We start from the raw sequence: 18,927 nt of genomic DNA, 5'->3' as shown, positions 1-18,927 counted from the left end.
AACTCTTAGGCTCTTCAGTGGGTAGGTCTTTCCCTGTAGCAGCAGGGATCCTGGAATCAACTCGTGTGGATAAAGGAAAGGAAGGCTGGATGGAGGTGCCCACCTTTACTCTCAGCCCTCAGAAGGTAGAGGCAGATGGATCTCTGAGTTTGAGGGCAGCCTGGTCTACAGAGTGAGTCCTAAAATTGCCATGGCTACACAGAGAAACCTTGTCTTGAAAGAGGCAGCAGCAGGAGGGTGGGGGTGGGGGGATGGAAACAGATGCAGAGACCCACAGTCTAACTAACCTTAGATAGAGCTCAGGGAATCCTGCTGAAGAGGGGGATGAGGGGATTGTAGGAGCCAGAGGGGTCAAGGACTCCCCCCCCCCACACACACACAAGAAAACCCAGAGAATCAACAAACCCGGGCTCACAGGGGCTCACTGAAACTGAACGGACAATCTGGAAGCCTGCATAGGGATAGCCTCTGCATATACGTTCTAGTGTGTAGCTTGGTGGTTTTGTGGACTCCTACCAGAGGGAGCAGGGGTTCTCTCAGGCTTTTGCCTGCCTTGGGGATCCTTGTCCTCCTTCAGGGTTGTCTTGTCCAGCCTTAACATGAAGGGGGGATGCCTACTCTTACTGAAACTTGATAGGCCATGTTTGGTTGCTATCCCTGGGGTGCCTGCCCTTTCCTGAAGAGTAATAGAGGAGTGGCTGGGGAGGGGAGGGGTTGGGAGGAGAAGGGGGAGGGAAAACTGCAGTTGGGATGATATAACATATGAGAGAATAAATTAATTAAAAAAAAAAACTTTTTTAAAGAAGAGAGTCTGCAGATGGACACACCCGAGAGGGTCTGACTTAGAATCTAGTTTAGTACCCCAGATTTGGAGTTTGGTACAAGGTCACGGGCTGGTTTTAGTCAGGATGCCTTGACAGCCACTGTGAGCCCACAGGTGGGGTGTGGCTCGATTATTCCTTAGCAAACCTAAATCATCACCCTGAAGTTCCGGGCAATCCCCTTCTCGTGATTTCCAAGAGGACTTTTATAGACAATAGACTCAGGAAAAAAAAAACAACAACTTTCCTTAAACTGAAATTATTCCAGGACAGCCAGGGCTATACAGAGAAACCCTGTCTTGAAAAACCAAAAAAAAAAAAAAAAAAAAAAAAAAGAGAGAAACTGAAATTATTTACAGGATTCACCTGTATGGAGTTGAATGTCACTCTCTACACGGAGCTGGCAGCCACCCAGTAGAGGTGGCTCCGCCTGGCCTTCGCAGAGTTCTGTGGCCTCATCCTGCTCGTGGGGCTGCTGGCCAACGGGCTCCTATTGGTGGTGGTGGCCCGTGGGCCTCGAGCGTCTCCCCCGTTCTTGACGCTGACCACCAGCCTTACGGTGAACGTGATACTCTCTGATCTGCTTTTCGTATCCTTCCTGGTACCCGCCCTGTTGCTGAGCTTCTTGCATCAGGGCTGGTGGCTAGGCCCCGCTGTCTGTACTGCCAGCCAGGCCACCAACACGACCACCATGTTCTGTACTTTCCACAGCATGGTAGCCTCTGCACTCGTGTGTCACATGGCCATGGTTCGGCCCCATGTGGCCCTCCCAGCCAGCCCATGTGCCTGCCTGCTGCTCTGTGGGGCTATGTGGGTACTGGGCCTGGTCACCTTGATGCCCAACTGGCTGTTCCAGCGGGTGACAGTATTAGAGCAGGCAGTGGGTGTCCCCAAGGCCCTGGCCTGCCTCTTGTTGTTCAGCCCACCTCAAACAACCTTCTATTTCATCCTGCTGGGAGTCCTGGCTTTTCTGCCCTGCTTGTTGGGCCTGGCCTGCTCTTTTGGCCACATGGTCTGGTGCTTGGGCACACGGCCCGTGGCTCCCCCAGGTGAGAGTGTGCAGGAGCACAGGGTAAACACACAGGTCAGTCTTGTCATGCTGGGGGTCGTCGTGCTGATGTGGGGACCCTGCTCAGCACTGGGCTATGTGTCTGCCATGGGCCGCCTACCAGCCATGCCACTGGCTTTTGTGGCCTTCAGCCTGTGCACCCTGCTGGCCTATTCCAATTGTGCTATCAGTCCTGTTCTCTGCTTTTGCCTCTGCCGCCCTTACCGGGTGGGACTCAGGGCCATTTTTCAGAGGCCCAGAAAAGCAGTCAGTGGAGCAGTGGTGGTGACAGCTCACAATTCATGAAATAACTGTGAAGCTCAGACAACTGTGGGCTCCCAACCTTATAGTTTTGTGGCCTTGGGCACCCTCTCACTTCCCCCTGCTTCATCTGAAAAATGGGATGAGGCTCCCACATCTGCACAGGGTGATCCGCCATTGAATATGCAGGGGTTCAGTGAGCATGGGAGTGACAGGTGTTACCATGATGATGGCGCCATCTTACGTTTACTACTCTGGGCATTTGAAATGAGTAGACAAAGAGGGGAATAGAAAGAAAACTTCCCTGGGGTCCTTAGAGTCCTGGAGAACGCTTCATCTGCCTTGCCTGCCCCTGTCTACCTCCTTTAGCTCTATTCCACACACCCTCAGTTCCAGACAGGAACAAAAATAAAATCCACCTGAAAGCCAGGAGTCTGTGCTTGTGAATCACTGAGCCCCACCCTGTCTTCTGTGTGTGGTTTCTTTTTCTAAGGTGGGTGGGAAGAACCTCTTTCAAGGCCGGCTCCTTCTCACAAGGGCCCACCTCTTTCTCTCTCTCCCACCCATCTGGGGGGGGCTTCCCTTATACTCTTTGGATGTGGCCTCAAATTCTATTTTTGGCCCTGGAACAAGGAAGGCTTGTGCCTACTGTCATTCTCTAGACAGCTTGTTTAGCTTAGCATTACCAGTTACGCACATACAGCAAGAGCAAGACAGAGAGGGGTGGGGACAGAGAGGGGGTAGGAGAGAGAGGCTCTGACTGTGTGGTCAAAAACCTCAGGGACTATTGTGTTGAATCAAGTCAAGCTATTCTCTGCTCTATAGAACTTGCCAGAGCCTTGGGAGCCCCAGAGGCCACTGAAGCTATTCCAGAGAGACTCTGGGAAAAGCAGCTGCTTCAGACTCCATGTCAGGCAACAGTTCTGCAGAACACACCTTTGGAAAAAAACCCAGCAGAGAAGCCAGTGTCACAACAAAGATATTTTTGATGCTGTGTCTGTTCCCCAACATACCTCAGGGGCAGCGGCTCACTGTCTGGACTCCCCTGCCGGGTACCCATCTCCTCCCTATACTTTCCCATGGCGCCCAAGGAGATGGAAAATAGGCCGCTGGTTATGGGAACTTCCCTTCTCTGAAGCCACTACCCCACCCCGTTCCCACTCACGGCGTCATGGGAGTCGCAGAGCATCTGATTATAGAGACGGTCGTGAGTCAGCTCTAATTTACCATGAAGTCATCAGAAGTAAACAAGCCCCGAGCTGGAGGGTAATTGGTACCGAATTCCTCTTGGGTACAGCCTCAGAATGGCTGCCTAGAGGGCTGATGGGACAGCGTGCGCAGTATGTGGTGTGCGCATGCGCGTATGTCCTTGCTCCCATGCTCTACATTGGTGAAGGCCCTGACCTGTAGAAGCACGGAAGATGCTTACGGTGTCCCTGAAGTCACATAAGTCCTGCATGGTCCACCCACAGAGCCTGCCAATGTCACCATCTGTGCACACATGTACCCTACCTGACACTATGCTGGCCACACCCCTGGGGGGGGTCATCTGGTATGGGCCAGAGTGTCTCTTAGTGCCACCACTCCCTTCAAGCTGGCTGGCATTGCTACTTTGTGGTGGCTGATTTAGCCCAGAGGGAGACACTGGGGACTGAGCCAAGTGCCTCTGACCCCTGCGCAGGCCTGGAATGGATTCTCAGTAGATGTTTGTTGAGAGATGAAGAAACCATGCTCCACCATGATAGCGATCCACGTGTTGGGGAGGTTCGGGTCACGTGCTCGTCTCTTTTACTTCCTCAATGGCTACAACCCTCTAGAGCAAACGTCAGATGCCTTGCCATGAACCACAAGGCCCTGTGCATTCTGGCCTCCACCCTGACCCCATCGCCTGCATTCTCTTCCTTGGTTAGCTCCCATCACACCCACGTGCTTGCTTCCCGTCAAACACACCTGGCACCTACTTATCCCAAACTACCAGAGTCCTCTTCACCCTGGCATCAGCATGGCTCCCTGCTCGTTTCTCTTGGGCTCCCCTCAACACCCCTGCTCGTCTCAAGCATGTCTCTACTGGAGTCTGCCCTCATTCTCTCCCCTTGCTCCTGCCTCTTAACACTGTCTGAAGCCAGACTATAGACCTGAGTGTCTGTGTGCTCACTGTCTCTCATGTTGGCGTCCAGGCTCTGGTCATGTGCCCGGCAGGTGAATGGCCTCCGAGTTGAGCAGGAGACCTCTCAATGTCACAAGCTACTCGTGACAGCTCTAGTGAGGCTAGAGATCCACATCTAGAACATTCTAGCATACCACTGAGTCTCTGAGGACCAGGAAGGGGCTCTAGGCAACCATGCCTCCATCACAGTCCCTGATGGCTCACAGACTCCGCTTACAGATGTTTGTGGGAGGTGGGTTTCAATCTCCGCCATGCATCCCCCATGCCTCTTACAGAGTCTGACAGGGACATGGCCGGACGGAAGAACCAAGGCAGCAGAGAGATGCTGGGCAAACAGCAAAGCTGTTTTCGAAGGAAAGGGGGGTTCTATCTACTAAAAGAACTGGTTTACTTCAGTTTAAGGCAAGTTCCACAGAGACAGTCTCAGACAGGCACAGGACCAGACAGTCAAAACATCACTATCACCATGCGGGACAGAGGCGGGTGGGATGGGAGATGTCAGGTGGAGACCCCATGCGGCATAAGGGACACATGCAAGACCTGCCCCAGTGGACAAAGGACGGTGGCCATTGGGGTGACCTTAGGTGAAAAGCCCTTTGCTAACTTCCCACTGCAGGGACAGGAGCTTTGAAGGGCTGAGGCTTGGGGGTGACAGGATGCGACAGGGTGACCCCAGAGTCTAGCTGGCCTGGGTGTGAATGGTGGCCATGAGGAAGGTGTGGGGAGGCTGTGTGTGGAATGGATGTACCCTCAGGATGGCTCAGGAAACGCTGAACCACCTGACCAATCCTGTCATCGCGGAGGTGTGGACACTGAGGCCCAGAGAGCAGAAGGGTGGGCTGGGTGGGTTCCTGCTGGGTGTGGCTAGGGACAGGTTGGCATTCAGGGACCCCTGTCTCTTGTCCCCTAACCACTGAAGGGCAGAGAGCAGGAGCAAGTTGGAGTGCAGGGGCTAACCCTGTGCCCTGCAGGTGAGTGGCCCCCAAGTTGAGCAGGAGACATCTCAATGCTTCAAGCTACCTGTGATAGCTCCAGTGACCATTCTAGAACATTCTAGCATACCACTGAGCCTTTGAGGATCAGGAAAGGGGCTCTATCTGCTCACATATGGAGTCCCTAAGAGGGTCACATGCATCCCTGGCAGCCTACCAGTCTGGGGTTCCCTGGAAACAGGACAGTGGATCTCATGGGACTGGGGACACTAGACACTAGGGCAGGAGGAGACAGGAGCTGGAGGAGGCTCAGCTGGGTTGCAAGAATAAGAAAGTCTTGGAGTTATCCGGCATGAACTAGGGGGGGTCCCCTCAGCCCCAGAATCTGTGTACCCCTTGTCTTCTATACCACAGTTCCCTGGATTTGGGTGTGAAGTGAGGTGAGGCCCTGATACCCCATTTCCCGCTGGCCCTCCAAGCAGAGTCTGGGAAGCCGACCAGGAGGAGAATAGGGTGTCAGCCTACCCTCCAGGCCCTTGGTCCTGTCGGCTTCAGATATGCGTGTGCACGGGGGATCCAGGAGGTGAGTGGGCTGGGGACTGTGGGGGCGACTGAGCAGGTGCAGCGGGTGGCGGGCGTGGGCGGATGCCCTGCGCTTTCATGTAGGACACCAGTTGGTCCGGGATCTCAGCCAGAACATCCCGGGCCAGGCGGGCCATGCTCAGTACGTGGTTGCCGGTGCGGTCCACGTAGTCCCTGAAGGGCACAAACTGAGAGGCAAGGAAGATGGGGTCAAGATGGGGCACGTGGGTCCCCTCCTAGAGAACCCACTCTATCCAACCCCCACTTTGAGAGTTTCCCCGGGGATGGGCCATGCCTCTGTGCTGAGTCCTTCATCTGTATTCCACAGGAGGCCTAACAATGACCCAAGCCTTTCACCAGAGACTAGCAAGGAGAACAGAGGCTCAAGGGATGCTGGGAAAGGCTAACTGGATCCTGCCTCCTTGCTCCCAAGGGATGCTGGGAAAGGCTAACCGGATCCTGCCTCCTTGCTCCCTTTTCCTTTCCCACCCCTCTCCAGGGGGACCCTCTCGGTCTCTTAGGACCCCGACAGTTGTCTAAACCCACACCTAACCCACCTTCCTCTCAATGCTGCCAACCTCTGGCTCCTTCCTGTCTCCCTCCTCCTAGGATCAAGGGTGCCACCTCCATCTATGACGGGTCTCCATGCCACTGGAAGGCCATGTGGCACAGACTCCCTGTGTAGGGCTCTGGATTCCATGGGGGCATCATTCAGGTTAGAAGGGACTTCCTAGAGGGCAGGGAGGGGTGGGGCTTCCTGAGAAGACTGGCCCAGGAAGGGATTCCAGTGTCTATCCTCGAGATGCCTGTAAAGGCGCTCTGGCTAGAGGGCCTTCCTATTTGAGGCACTGCGGAAGGGCGGGGCCTGTTTCACCTGGACAATGTCTCGCTCAGCCAGCTTCCCCCTGGAGGAGATCCGCACATCATCACCGTCCAGCTCCACCATGGCTGTAGAGACAAGGGATGTGTGCGTGTGATCAAGGACACATATACCTGGCAGGGCTTGCCCTCCAATCCCAGGCCAGCCCAGGGCTCTCGCCCCAACGCTAGAAATGGGTGAAGACCTAGGGCCCTGCTCTTTGTCTGGGATGAGGAGCCCGACCTCGGGATGAGGCTGAGACCTGCATGGGTACTGACACACCCTCTCAAGGCACACAAGTCCACCCAGACTGCATGCATGCCCGGGCATGAGCTCCAGCGGGTGGAGACGGGATGCCATGGGGTTCTGTAAGAGAAGGCAGCTGGGAAAGGGACTCTGGACTCACCATCGAACTCGGCCTGGCCCACGCCGACGATGATGATTGACATGGGGAGTTTGGCAGCCTGGGAAAGACAGGGGAGGGGCAAAAAGCTGTGTCAGACAGGTAGGGACCGGAGGGTGGGTCAAACAAAATAGGGCAGGGCAAAGGGATAGAGAATGAAGGTTAGGGGACCCCAAGGAACACCAAGGGACAGGATAGGGAAAGGACGCAGATCAAGAGAAGATAAATTGCTGGGGGGTGGGGGGGCTGGGTCTGCCTGCCTCTGTAAAGCCACCTCCTCCCTCTGGTGCTAGGGCTCTACCATGAGGGGCTAAGGCAGCTGTGGCTAAGGCCCCTTTTCTGAGGAATCATGGGTCAAGGTTAGGGAAGGGAACTTTCCTCACTGAGATCTTCTGCTACATGACAGGCAAGCTGGGGCCTAGGGTGGATGGCTGAGGGGGTCATGAGCTCCCCAGAGAGCACGGCTATCTGTGTGGCTGAGGTCTGAGCTCTCATAGGCTCAGGGCATCTCCATTCCCCAAACCCCTGTCTAGTACTCTCTCTGTCAGTCTCTGTGGAGTAACCAGATGACTTTATGGGGTGGCCAGTAACATTATGGGGGGCAGGAAAAGAAGCCACCCTGTGGTTCTTTAAAAGGAGCACCCCTGGGTTCTCTTAGGGGTAGGACAAGATGCTTTAGTCCCCCTAAACCGTGTGTGTGTGTGTGTGTGTGTGTGTGAGAGAGAGAGAGAGAGAGAGAGAGAGAGAGAGAGAGAGAGAGAGAGAGAGCACCATCCTCCACTCACATTGACAATTGCCTCCTTGGTCTGTGCCATGTCTGAGATGACGCCATCAGTGATGATGAGCAGCACAGAATACTGGGAGCCATCCTGCACAGCTGCAGCGTTCCTGTGGGAGTGGGGGTGGGGTGAGCACACAAAGGTGTAGCCTGGAGCCTCTGGCCCAGGCCCCCTGAACAAGGCTCCCAAACTCTCTGGTAGGAGCTTAAAGGGAATCGATTGTCTGGGCCTCTTGCTGAAAGGTGAGCAGGTGGTAAGAGATGCTGTGTTTAGTTCTCCAGTGATGTTCCCTGGGGATCGGCTGCCCCTGGCTTACCTGGCTACGTGAGTGACAACAGGAGCAAAGTTAGTGGGGCCATAAAGCTGCACGGTGCGCAGGCTGCTGTGGTAGGCCTCCAGGATGCCATCGATGCCACAGCAGGAGGGGTTCTCCTGGTTGCCATTCTGGGATAGAGAGAAGGTAGCTAAGCCCAAGTAAGCAGGAGGCTCATGGAGGCAGGGTTGGGCCCAGGGATATTGGGAGCAGGCAGAGGCAGGGCTGGGCCCAGGGAATGGGGGTCCAGGTAGAGGCAGGGCATAGTTGTCTTTAGCCCAGACCCCAACTCAAGTAGGTGGTCAAGCCTATGAAGCTTACTATGCAAGTATTTAGGACAAGGTCAAGAACTAGAACCCCCTTGCTCAGCCAGCCAGTGGGTGGTGGTATGCCCTTAATTCCAGCACTTGGGAGGCAGAGGCAGGGGGATCTCTGAGTTTGAGGCCAGCCTGGTCTATAGAGTGAGTTCCAGGACAGCCAGGGCTACACAGAGAAACCCTGTCTTGAGAAACCAAAGGAAGGAAGGAAGGGAGGGAGGAAGGAAGGAAGAGAGAGAGAAAGAAAGAAAAAAGAAAGAGAGAAAGAAAGAAAAAGAGAGAAAAGACCCCCACCACACTCCCCTGCTTGTTCCCAGCCTGGGAGCTCCTACCAGGGGAAACTCATGGGACACCCTGCCGTCGGGGGGCAGCTTGGCCCCGAAGCCCAGGGCAGGGAACATCTTGTCACTGTCATAATGCTGGATGATCTCTCCGACGGCGGTCAGCGCCAGCGCGTAGGCGTTCAGCTGGTAGGGACTCATGTAGTGGAGGGATGTGGACTGTGAGGGGTTCCCTGCAACACAGAACATGGGGACTTTTGCCAAACTGGATGGGGCACGTCCGTGAATCCCTCTACCTGTTTACCCTTGAACCTTCTATCACGACCTCCATTCTGTCTTGGTTCATCAGTCAAGAGTGACTACTGGTCCCTTGGGACAGATCCAACCCCCACCCCATTCCTTCTCAAAGCCAGCATCATATGGTGTACAGGACAGAGGCAGCCTCCTCATGGCCCCTGACTGCCCCTGTCCTTACCTCCAGTCCACGCCACACACATGGGCCTGCCAGACCCCACTCCAAGGCCATGTCCTCTGCTCGGAGCACCCTGAGGCCTCATCTCACCCAGGACCCCCCCCCCCCAGAGCCCACCAAACTACAGGATTCCCGAGGAGTGGATCTGGCCTCCTGTTTCCTCTCACCCTCCACGCCTTAGCTCCACAAGCACAGCTTCACCGGCCTCTCCACACTTCCCTGCATGGCCCTGAACATTCACAAGGTTCAACTCCTTGTCTCCCTTCCATGACCAGTGTGGCTTTCCTCTAACAGTGCCCCTCCCCAGCCTCACCCCCGCGCCCCAAGTTCCCTTTCCTTACTTCTGCCATGATGTTCCTGCTGTCCCCTGTAACCTCAAATGTTCAGATTTCACTGATCCATTCATGACCAACAACCCCAACATCTCTGCCTAAGCTGTGGTCTTAACCCTTCATACTCAAGCCTCATCACCTGTAGAACAGGGGTACCTGCCGCCTCCCAAGGTCACAGTTACAGACTAACTAGGTGATGTCAGTAGAAGTGTCTTCCTGCCATTGTTATATCTGTGTACATGCATATCTGCATGTCTGTGTGTATGTACATATATCTACATGTCTGTGTATGTGCATGCCTGCCTGCATGTTTGTGTGTATGCCTGCCTGCATGTATGTGTGTGTGCATGCCTGCTTGCATGTATGTGTGTATGCCTGCCTGCATGTATGTGTGTGCATGCCTGCCTGCATGTATGCGTGTATGCACACATGCCTGAATGTATGTGTGTGCATGCCTGCCTGCATGTATGTGCGTGCACACACATGTGTGAGCACACACATGTGGAGGCAGATTTGAGAATCACCCCTCTTTGCTTGCTCTCCTTCCTTATTCACTGAGGTAGGGTCTTCCAATCAAACTCAGAGCTGGCCAACATCAATAGTTTCACTTTGGCTGATTACAGATGGGCCATCGCATACACCTGCCATGCATGTGTGTTGTGAGGAATGGACCTCCAGTCTTTACTTGCACAGCAAGCAGTTTAACCACAGAGCCATCTCCCCTACTGTCTTCTTTGGTATTAGTACTAACTCTAACGGCCCAGTACTCATGCCTGGTAACCAGAGAAGGGCTTGACACACCAGAGAAGGCTGCCACTTAGGTGTCTTCACACACACACACACACACACACACACACACACACACACACACACAACGAGCTCTGAGCATCCCGAGGGGGTTATGACCCCACAAGCAACTCTGTGCTGTTTTCAGGGTATACTCAGGAACTGTGGAGGCTCCTGACACCCAGCCACAGCTAGATCTAGAATACTGCATTATCTAGTGCTCCAGATAGACTGGGTGCTCCCCATCAGAACAATGGCTTGGGGTGTGCTCCCCTACCCACATATGTACACCGGGATAGGATCCTCTGACCTGGTGAAGCCTCAGCTTTTTTGGCTGTTTAATTTAATTAAGTTTATTTGTTTTTGGGACAGGGTTTCTCTGTGTAGCCCTGGTAACCTGGAACTTACTATGTAGACCAGGCTGGCCTTGAACTCACAGAGACCCACCTGCTTCTGCCTCCCGGGTGCCGGGATTAAAGGCATGGACATCTCTCTTCTAACTTTAGCTCTGCCTTCTCTGGTAGGTAAGTTTCCTCTGAATTGAAGCATTCCACCTCAGAGAAAAGTTCCCAAAGACTTGGCAAGTAAACAGCACAGGAACTCCCCTTTAAACTGTCTGCAAGCTACACAGAGAGCCCCATGGTTTCAGCTTTTCCAGGTTGTCACCCACATTGAAGTGGCTTTCAGTCACCCATGTTCCTGTGGCAACTCTTCTCTCATACTCCTGTGAGGGAGCCCGGGAAACTCAGTGCTTCATCACACTGGACTTTGGTGGTGTCTGCACTTTTGTCTGTTACTGGATCCCTATGTGGGGTGCACAGCTGTTTGCTTACACCACCCTAGGAACTGTGTCATGCAGCAGGAAGATAAGGAAGAGGCCTGGCTCAAAGCCAAGCTGTCCATCACAACCCAGAGACGCCCACTCTGCCCGCTCCTGCTGCACTCACCATTAGAGGCAGTGAAGTCAATGGCCACGGTGAAGTTGATCTGCGTCCTAAAGAGGAGAAGATCTGGAGTCACCTGGGGATGGGGGCAGGGGCGGACAAGGCAGGGAAAGCCACTACTAGGCACTCGTGTTTGTCATGCCTGTGGCTTCAGTGAAGTCACTTGTGTGCAAGCTCTGTGAAGCTGAGACAGTTGCCACCAGCCGTGACCCTCTGTGGGGCCTCTGCGGGCATCGGAGTGGTGCATTCCAGAACACAAGGGGTGGGGGTGGGGCTGATTATGTTGTGTGAGCAGGCACGCACAGCTCTACCGGCTGCCCCTTTCTCTCTGAACTCGGCCTCCTTTGTGCCCAACCTCCTTTGAGCAGGTGAGGTCAGGGCTCACTGGGTTTCTGGTTCAAATTCAGATTAATGGTTAAAACATGACAAAGAGTCAAAATCCACGCTAAGCACCTTGAGAGGGAAGAACAGGACACTACCCACAATGCTGTCTGGCCAAAAACCCAACCCAGAACCTGAGCTTCTACAGCTCTACCCTAGTTCCTTCTCTTTGTTCTCTTTTTCACTTAGTTTTGAGATGGGGACTCGGTGTGCAGCTCTGCCTAGCTTAGAACTCGCTATGTTACCAGGCTGGTCTTGAACTCATGAAAAGCCTTCCACCTTTACCTTTCGATTGCTTGGATTAAAGGTGTGCACCACTACACCCAGTCTCTGAGTCGACAGAAAATACAGGTGACAGGGAGAACATCTGGCCCAGGAATCTCATTTTCATTCCTTCTGGGTTCAGCCGGCAGGGGAGGGAAGCCAGGATGCCTCCTGCTGGGACACACTCCCTCTGCTCCTAAACGTGCCTGTGGTTTTAGCAGCCCCTGGCCTCCATCATGGCCATCCCATGTTACATCAGCTTTTATCGTATCCAGCCCCACTGGGACACAGCCTAGGAGGGTAGCATTACTAATCAGCCAGGAACAATAGGAGCCCCGACAGCACTCAGGTGGTGCAGAATGGAGATAAGGTCTCAGTCCCGCCCGCTATGTAAATCAGGAGTGCTATGCAAATGAGATGGAGAGCAAAATGTGGCTTGTTTGAAGATTGCCAGGTGCTAGGAAGATGAAGGTTGGCTGCTTAATGGAATATAGAAGAGAGGTTTGGGGCTTTTTTTTTTTTTTTCTTTAATGCAGAGAGGCTAGAGGAGGCCTTTGGATACCCAGAGGGTGTGTGTGTATGGATATCTAAAGGCCTCCTCTAGCCTCTCTGCATGGATCCACTATGGCTGCCTTTGCAGAGCTGGGGGAACAGTTCAGGGGTACAGCACTCAAAAAAAAAAAAGCCTCAAACCTCTCCTGCCGGGCTGGGATGCGCCCTGGGTAGCTGCCCTGCCTGGCTCCTCTCAGGCAGGTGCAGTCTTCCCTCACCTGCACCTGTGGGCTCTCGGCTGCCCACGCCCTGACCTGGCAGCCGCCTGCAGGGAGTGTATCAGGGAGGCCCCTCTTTGGAATCGGGCCATTTCTAGTAAGCTCTTGGCTGAGGCAACCTGGCTGTGCTGCCTGTGATGGCCTGGAGGTCACCCCTCTGCAGTTCCTTTTGCTCTTTCAGCTTGGGGTTGGACAACCTGCTGTCCCTGGGACTGTCCCCTAATGTTCCTCCCGACAGGTCCCTTGTCCCACACTTAAACTCTGGCAGGAGCGATACCCACAGTAAGAACATGACTCACTCACAGTAACTCAGGAAATTCAAGGCAAACAGGGACCTAGAACCTGCATCTCCTGATGCCTGTGCAGAGCACTTTCTACCTCCCACTCCTTGGCTCTCTGTCACAGAGCTCCTACCTCCACCAGGGCCTCTCTCTGCTCAGGAATTCCACATGACCCAGGCAGGTCGCCTGGGCTTGGAATCCAGAGGTAGGCAGAGTTCTCAGCTCTAAGGTGGAGTCTCCTGGGAGCCCAGTGTTGGGCTCCAGTTAGGGCCTTGTGGGGCACGCTCTGGTTACATGGTATGGAGCCCTGCCCTCTCCCTGGGGCTGGGGAGGCCAGGCCCTGTTTCTCTCACCCTCCTTTGATGTAATCCAGGAAGGTACTCTCTGACTCTACCGCAAAGGAAAGCAGGGTGACCTGGGAAAAAAAGGGAATGTGGTTAGTGGAGAGCTCAGGGGATGGCCAGGATCCGTTGGCACACTCTGCCTGTGGGCCGTTTTCAGGGACTGGTTTCCCCAGTGCCTGTGGCCATCCCACGGAGGACGTTTATCTCCATTTTACAGCCAAGGAAACTGAGGTTCCAAGGCAGTGCCAGGATGTGGCACAGTGGGAATATGAGCCTAGTAGGCCTGAATTCAGAGCCTCCCTGACTTTCATGTCAAGACAGGGTCTCGCCTTGCCCGAGCTGCCCTTGAACTCCTGTGTAGCTGAGGATGACCTTGAGCCACATTTAACTTAACTTTGATGCAAATCCAACTGCTGAAGCACAGGGCTCAGGGTAAGGGACCAGTCATCCTCCTGGCCTGCAGTATGGAGGCCTGGGGAATCTTCCTGATGTAGATCCAGCCACCCGTCCATGACTGTGTCTCTGACTGGCACGGAGCCCACGCTTCTGTCTCTGAACTGTTCTCTTCTCTGGCCTTGCCTGTCATGCTCCCTTCTGGGGTGCTGTTCAGTCTCTACCCCTTCCCCCCCAAGACCCTCTGAGTATCCCATCCTTTCCCCACAGGTGCCTCCTACTCAAGATTCCTCTTGACTTGAAGCCTCCTGCCTTCTGTGCCCCAAGAGACTGTGGCAATGGCTCTGCCCACTTAGGCAGCCTGCCGCAAAGAATTCTGGGCCACGGAGAGGAGGAAGAGCAAGGCACCTGAAGGGGGGGAGGGGCGAAGACCAAGGCCTCCCTGCTGGTGTGGTCTAAGCGTCAGCTCAGCTAAGCCAGCTGTGACAAAGCTGAAGTCCCTCAACCTGACGAACGGGACACAAGAAGGTCTGTGTGCAGTGGGCCCGGAGAGCCCCACCCAGGGGCACGGTGTGCCAAGCACCTGAGAGGCCACTGAACCTCCTCCCCGGGGTGGTGGCTCAGCCAACCAGAAAGAGCTGCAACAGCAGCCCAGGTGGAGCCCCTGACGAAGACACCAGAGTTTCTCACCCTGTCCAGCTTCCCAGCCCCAACCCTGGCCAGTGTGAGCTTCTGAGTCTTTGGGTCTGAGCAATGGATCTTTGGGGAACTTTAACTCTTCCCATGAGTGCCCCCGCAGCAGGGATGGCCCCACACCACCCCAGACCCTGGGAGGCCTGTGCTGTTCCTAGCTCCGTGTGGGGCCTGGAATAGATCCCTTCTCTTCATTGCTAGGAAGGCTGGGCAAAAGGAATGGTTTCGAGACCTTTTTCATTTTGGTTGCACATCTAAAGAACTGCCAGTCTGGGGAGGTCCTGCCTCCTCTGGGGCACTTAAGATGGGGGGGGGAGGGGGATTACCCAGGTCTAATGGCAAAGACTGGGCGTGCTTCTATTGTGAACGGGGAAGGCCTGTGAGCCCAGGGCACTGCCCAAACAAATGCTGTTTCCACCTGGGGGACACTGCAGCCAGGGACATCAGCGCATCCAAGTCAGTTCCCGAGTGTGAAGGAGCCCCACACGGAGAGTTTTGATTGGAAGGAGTGGTACACAGGAAAGTCTTGGTTCATTTCTCCCACGCATGAGCAGAGTATGGGACAATCACAGGCCTGCCTTCCATAGGTCTGTCACCACCCCCAGTGCTGGCTCCATTTTACAAGTGGGGTTGCTCCAAGGAAGATGGGATTCAGGGAGAGAACTCTTCTGAGCCTAGTGACTACATTACCTGACAGAGACATCTCTCTCAGGAATAAGGGTCAGGGGAGGGAAAGAGGGCACAAACCCAGGTATTTGCATTGCAAATATACGGACCCATTCTAGAACAGACAACAGAGAAAGCCCAGATCTCTCATGTTGAACATGGGAACAGAGAGCTCCGTGCAGTGTGGTCATGCAGCGTGGCTCACCAGGACAAGGTGGCCCTCCTCCCGGCCCCAGGGCTTCTCCAATACCAGTAACCACATCTACAGCTGCCCCAGGGCCTTTGCATATGCTGTTTTTGAAGGCTGGGTCCCTTTCTTAGGTATTCTCAATATCTGACCCATTCTGTTTCACCTTCCCCCACAGCTCTTGAAATCATTTCACCAATGTGTGTGCAGGTACTAAAGAACCCTCTGCCTCCCCTGTTATAAGCATCAGGGACCTGGGTCTACTGTTTCCTGCTTGTGTCATTCCCCTGTACGGTTCTGCTGAGAGCCCAGCAGATATTTGCTGAATGTTAGAATGTCCAGCCCACCAGCCCTCACAAATCAAGGACCAAAGTGGTCTCTGGTGGTAACAGTTACGCAGCGGCAGTCCCTGCTGCTGCCCACGCGGGATGAAAGGCGGAGTTGACTCCTGCATGACTCTTCGCTGTCTAACCTTGGCTGAGTCACTTCCCTGGTCCTCTCCATGATAGTGGATGTCAGTGCGGCCTCTCACAGTGCCCAGTTCCTGGGGATTCCCCACATGCACACCCGCTTTTCCTTCCTGCAGAGATTCTCTGAGGCTGATGGTTCTCTGCTATCCACTCACCTAGATGGGACCCCTGCCCTTCAGCCTGGCTTTTGGCTCAGGGCAATGGCCCCTCCATTGCGACAGGGGGCGCTACTCACCGTGCCAGAATTCACGTATTTCTTTTTCTTCATTTTCTTTTTCGGATTTATCACCTGTAGGGAAAAGTAACCACTGTTTGAAAGCAGTCGGGACAGTTTCGGGGCTCCCAGCAGACCTGGGTGTGGCTTGGGCATCAGCCCAACAGGGTACGGGTGTGACCGCAGCTTGGGAAGGGCTTTGCCAGGCTTTGTGAGATGCTGGCACCTGGGCATCCTCATTAACCCTGAGTCCCAGTACCAACACACTGAGACAGTTTCTTTAGCTTTGTCTCCCAATACCCTTAAACCTGCCCAGAGCGACCAGGTGTTGCAAGACAACTAACTCTGCCCACGCCTGCTTGTGCTGGCTGGGCCGCTCTTTTACCCCCTACACATTTACAGTCCTGCCTTCTCCATTCTCCTTGGGGCTCCCACTCAGGGGTGCCCTGAGCCTATGAGCCTGGCTCTGGGCCACCCTGACCCACAGTAGGAAGCTTCCAAACCAAACCTGCTCGTCCCATGACAAGGCTCCGCACAGTAGGCTCTGTAAAGACTCAGGATGTCTCTATTCCCCACTAGTGAAAACAGTGGGTGACACCCTTCACCCCTGACATCTAGTAAAGTCTGTAGGTGGTTGTCACCACTCAGTCGGGGAGAGAGTGGGAGGTCAAGACGCTGCCTCAGAGCAGTGACCCAGCTGTAGTTGTGGTTACTGGTGTTGGAGAAGCCCTGGGGCTGGGAGGAGGGCCACCTTGTCCTGGTGAGCCATGCTGCACGGAGCTCTCTGTTCACAGGCTCAACACGAGAGATCTGGGCTTTCTCTGGTGTGCAATCAACAGAGCCAGGCTGTTCTCAAATTCTTATCCCCTCTCCCACATGGCATATCCCACGTGCTTCTCTTGGGGATCTTTCCTATGTCTTTTTATTTGTTGTTTTTTTCAAGACGGCATTCCCTACATAGCTCTGGCTGTCCTGGAACTTGCTCTGTAGACCAGGCTGGCCTTGAACTCAGAGATTCACCACCTGCCTCTGCCTCTCAAGTGCTAGTATTAAAGGCGTGCACCACCAGCTTCCTGTCTTCCCTTTCCTATATCTTTAACTGCAGTTTCTTCGGTCTAACAAGGATTGATACCCACTTCAGAGACGAATGGAACCAGGACACAGAGATGCCAGGCGATTTGCTTAAGTCACACAGTCATCTGGGTAGACACAGGAAGAGAAACCTGTCTCCAGGCCAGCGGTGCATACGTACAGAGCTGTCACCGTGATGGATGAGTGACAAGTTCAAATGGGAGGGCTGGCATCATGCTCAGGTGGGGACTGAGGCTGGGTCTGAGATGCTGAACATCCTAGAAGTGCCTCTCTAGCCATGGGGCAGCCTTCTCTAATACCACCTGGCTGCCAGGCAGAAGGGCAGAGTTGCAAACTCAACATTAATGTTTACCCAGCTGAGCTTATTCGGGGTTTGAACAACTGGAACAAAATGTCCCTCCGACCTCTGCTTCACGGTTCCCTGCAGCAGAGTGGAGTGAGCAGAACACGGTTTAGGGGTGTAGATTTCTGTTTTTGTTTTTTTTTGTTTTTGTTTTTTTTTTGTTGTTGTTGTTTTGTTTTGAGACAGGGTTTCTCTGTATAGCCCTGGCTGTCCTGGAATTCACTTTGTAGACCAGGCTGGCCTCGAACTCAGAAATCCGCCTGCCTCTGCCTCCCGAGTGCTGGGATTAAAGGCGTGTGCCACCACACCCGGCTGGGTGTAGATTTCTTTATAGTACCTCTTAGACTCATTTTGTTTTGCTTTCTATTGTTGAGACAGGGTCTCACCGTGTAGTCTAGGCTGGCCTTAAGGTCACAGTTCCCTGCTTCTGCTTTCTGAGTGGTGGGGACCACAGATACACACAACTGTGCCTGACACATTTCTTTGAAGCCTTTGGCATTATCTTTAAATTAACGTGTAGTCAGTCACACTTCCGCTCTCTGAACCTAGTCTCTCTCTCTCTTTTTTTTTTTTTTTTTTTTTTTATGTAAAGCAACCGTTGGCATCAGATCTGAGCGAAGTGGACAGTGAGTTAGCACCCTGTCTGCTCTAAGCTCTCCTGGGATTTCCCAGAACCTCCCTCATCCTAGCCTCTCGAGCTACAAGTGACTGTCAGGCTTCACACAGGGCCACAGCACCCCCTAGAGACGCTACAAGGAACTGGCCCACTCCACTAGGCGGCTACCTTTCCCCATGTCTGAAATCTGGTTTCCTGTGCACCAGGCTGCTGGGAATGCAGAATGAACTGGCCCACCTCTGAGGGTCTCATGGTCATGGAAAGGCCCCAGGCACAACCTCGGGAAGAAGGGTGTGCCGGTAGAGACTTGCAAAGGTGATGACTTCCTTGAGGGGACATTTGAGAAAGCTTCTGGGGACCATATTGTCTCAGAAGAGTCCTTGGGGAGGCAGCTGTGGAGAGGAGGCCATATGGAGGGCAGCAGCTTCAGTGCTCGGGGTCCAGACAGGCATATGAGCCGTGCCTCTCTTCACAGAAGGAGCACACTCCCCTCTGTAGGCCCGTGGGGCTCTGGTGTGGTGACAATGGGGTCAGGTTAATACTCAGTGGCTTAAGTGGAGATCTGCCTTAACATTGGAGAGTGGGGGTGTGGGGTGAAGTTCATTTCAAGGCAACACGGAGCCACACCCAGAGCATTCTGGTCACTGTGGAGGTTAGAAGAGACTAGAATCCTATTGCCAAGCCCCACACCCTGCAGAGGATGGTGGGAGCTCAGGAGTGGGGGGTACTGTTGGTGATCACCCTGAGGGGTTGGAGACTGGAGGCTTGTCTGGGGCTGTCAGAAGGACAGTAGGACTTGAAGAGGCCCAGCGGCTGAGTGATTCTTTAGCAGAGGCTGGGTCCCAGGAGCAGCTGCTTTAGAAGTGTGTCCTGCCAGGGTGGCTTCAGGGTTGGAGGTGGGGTGTTGACTGGGGAG

General features: G+C 54.1%; 1 protein-coding gene and 1 pseudogene across 2 annotated transcripts in view; one reads left to right on the top strand and one right to left on the bottom strand.

Annotated features, from left to right (window-relative positions):
* The first annotated feature begins 1,191 nt into the window (after positions 1–1,191).
* LOC147000459 (allatostatin-A receptor-like) lies at positions 1,192–2,175 on the top strand (annotated as a pseudogene).
* Positions 2,176–4,668: 2,493 nt separating this feature from the next.
* Positions 4,669–18,927, bottom strand: part of Cpne5 (copine 5) — an 80,862-nt gene continuing 66,603 nt past the window's right edge. For both annotated transcript variants that reach the window (XM_029470852.2, XM_021149048.2), the window contains 9 exons: positions 15,982–16,035; positions 13,347–13,408; positions 11,301–11,347; positions 8,815–8,996; positions 8,169–8,296; positions 7,859–7,961; positions 7,077–7,134; positions 6,686–6,759; positions 4,669–5,999 (listed from right to left, as the gene is read on the bottom strand). In XM_029470852.2, coding sequence (XP_029326712.1) covers positions 5,781–5,999; positions 6,686–6,759; positions 7,077–7,134; positions 7,859–7,961; positions 8,169–8,296; positions 8,815–8,996; positions 11,301–11,347; positions 13,347–13,408; positions 15,982–16,035 — 927 coding nt within the window. In that variant the 3' untranslated portion in view covers positions 4,669–5,780. The remainder of the gene's footprint in view (positions 6,000–6,685; positions 6,760–7,076; positions 7,135–7,858; positions 7,962–8,168; positions 8,297–8,814; positions 8,997–11,300; positions 11,348–13,346; positions 13,409–15,981; positions 16,036–18,927) is intronic.

This window comes from Mus caroli, unplaced genomic scaffold (assembly GCF_978045245.1).
Source record: "Mus caroli unplaced genomic scaffold, Mus_caroli_1 scaffold_18, whole genome shotgun sequence".
In the NCBI taxonomy this organism is placed as follows: Eukaryota; Metazoa; Chordata; class Mammalia; order Rodentia; family Muridae; genus Mus; species Mus caroli.
The sequence above is the reverse complement of the archived record's forward strand: the minus strand, read 5'-3'. Positions and strand labels throughout refer to the sequence as shown.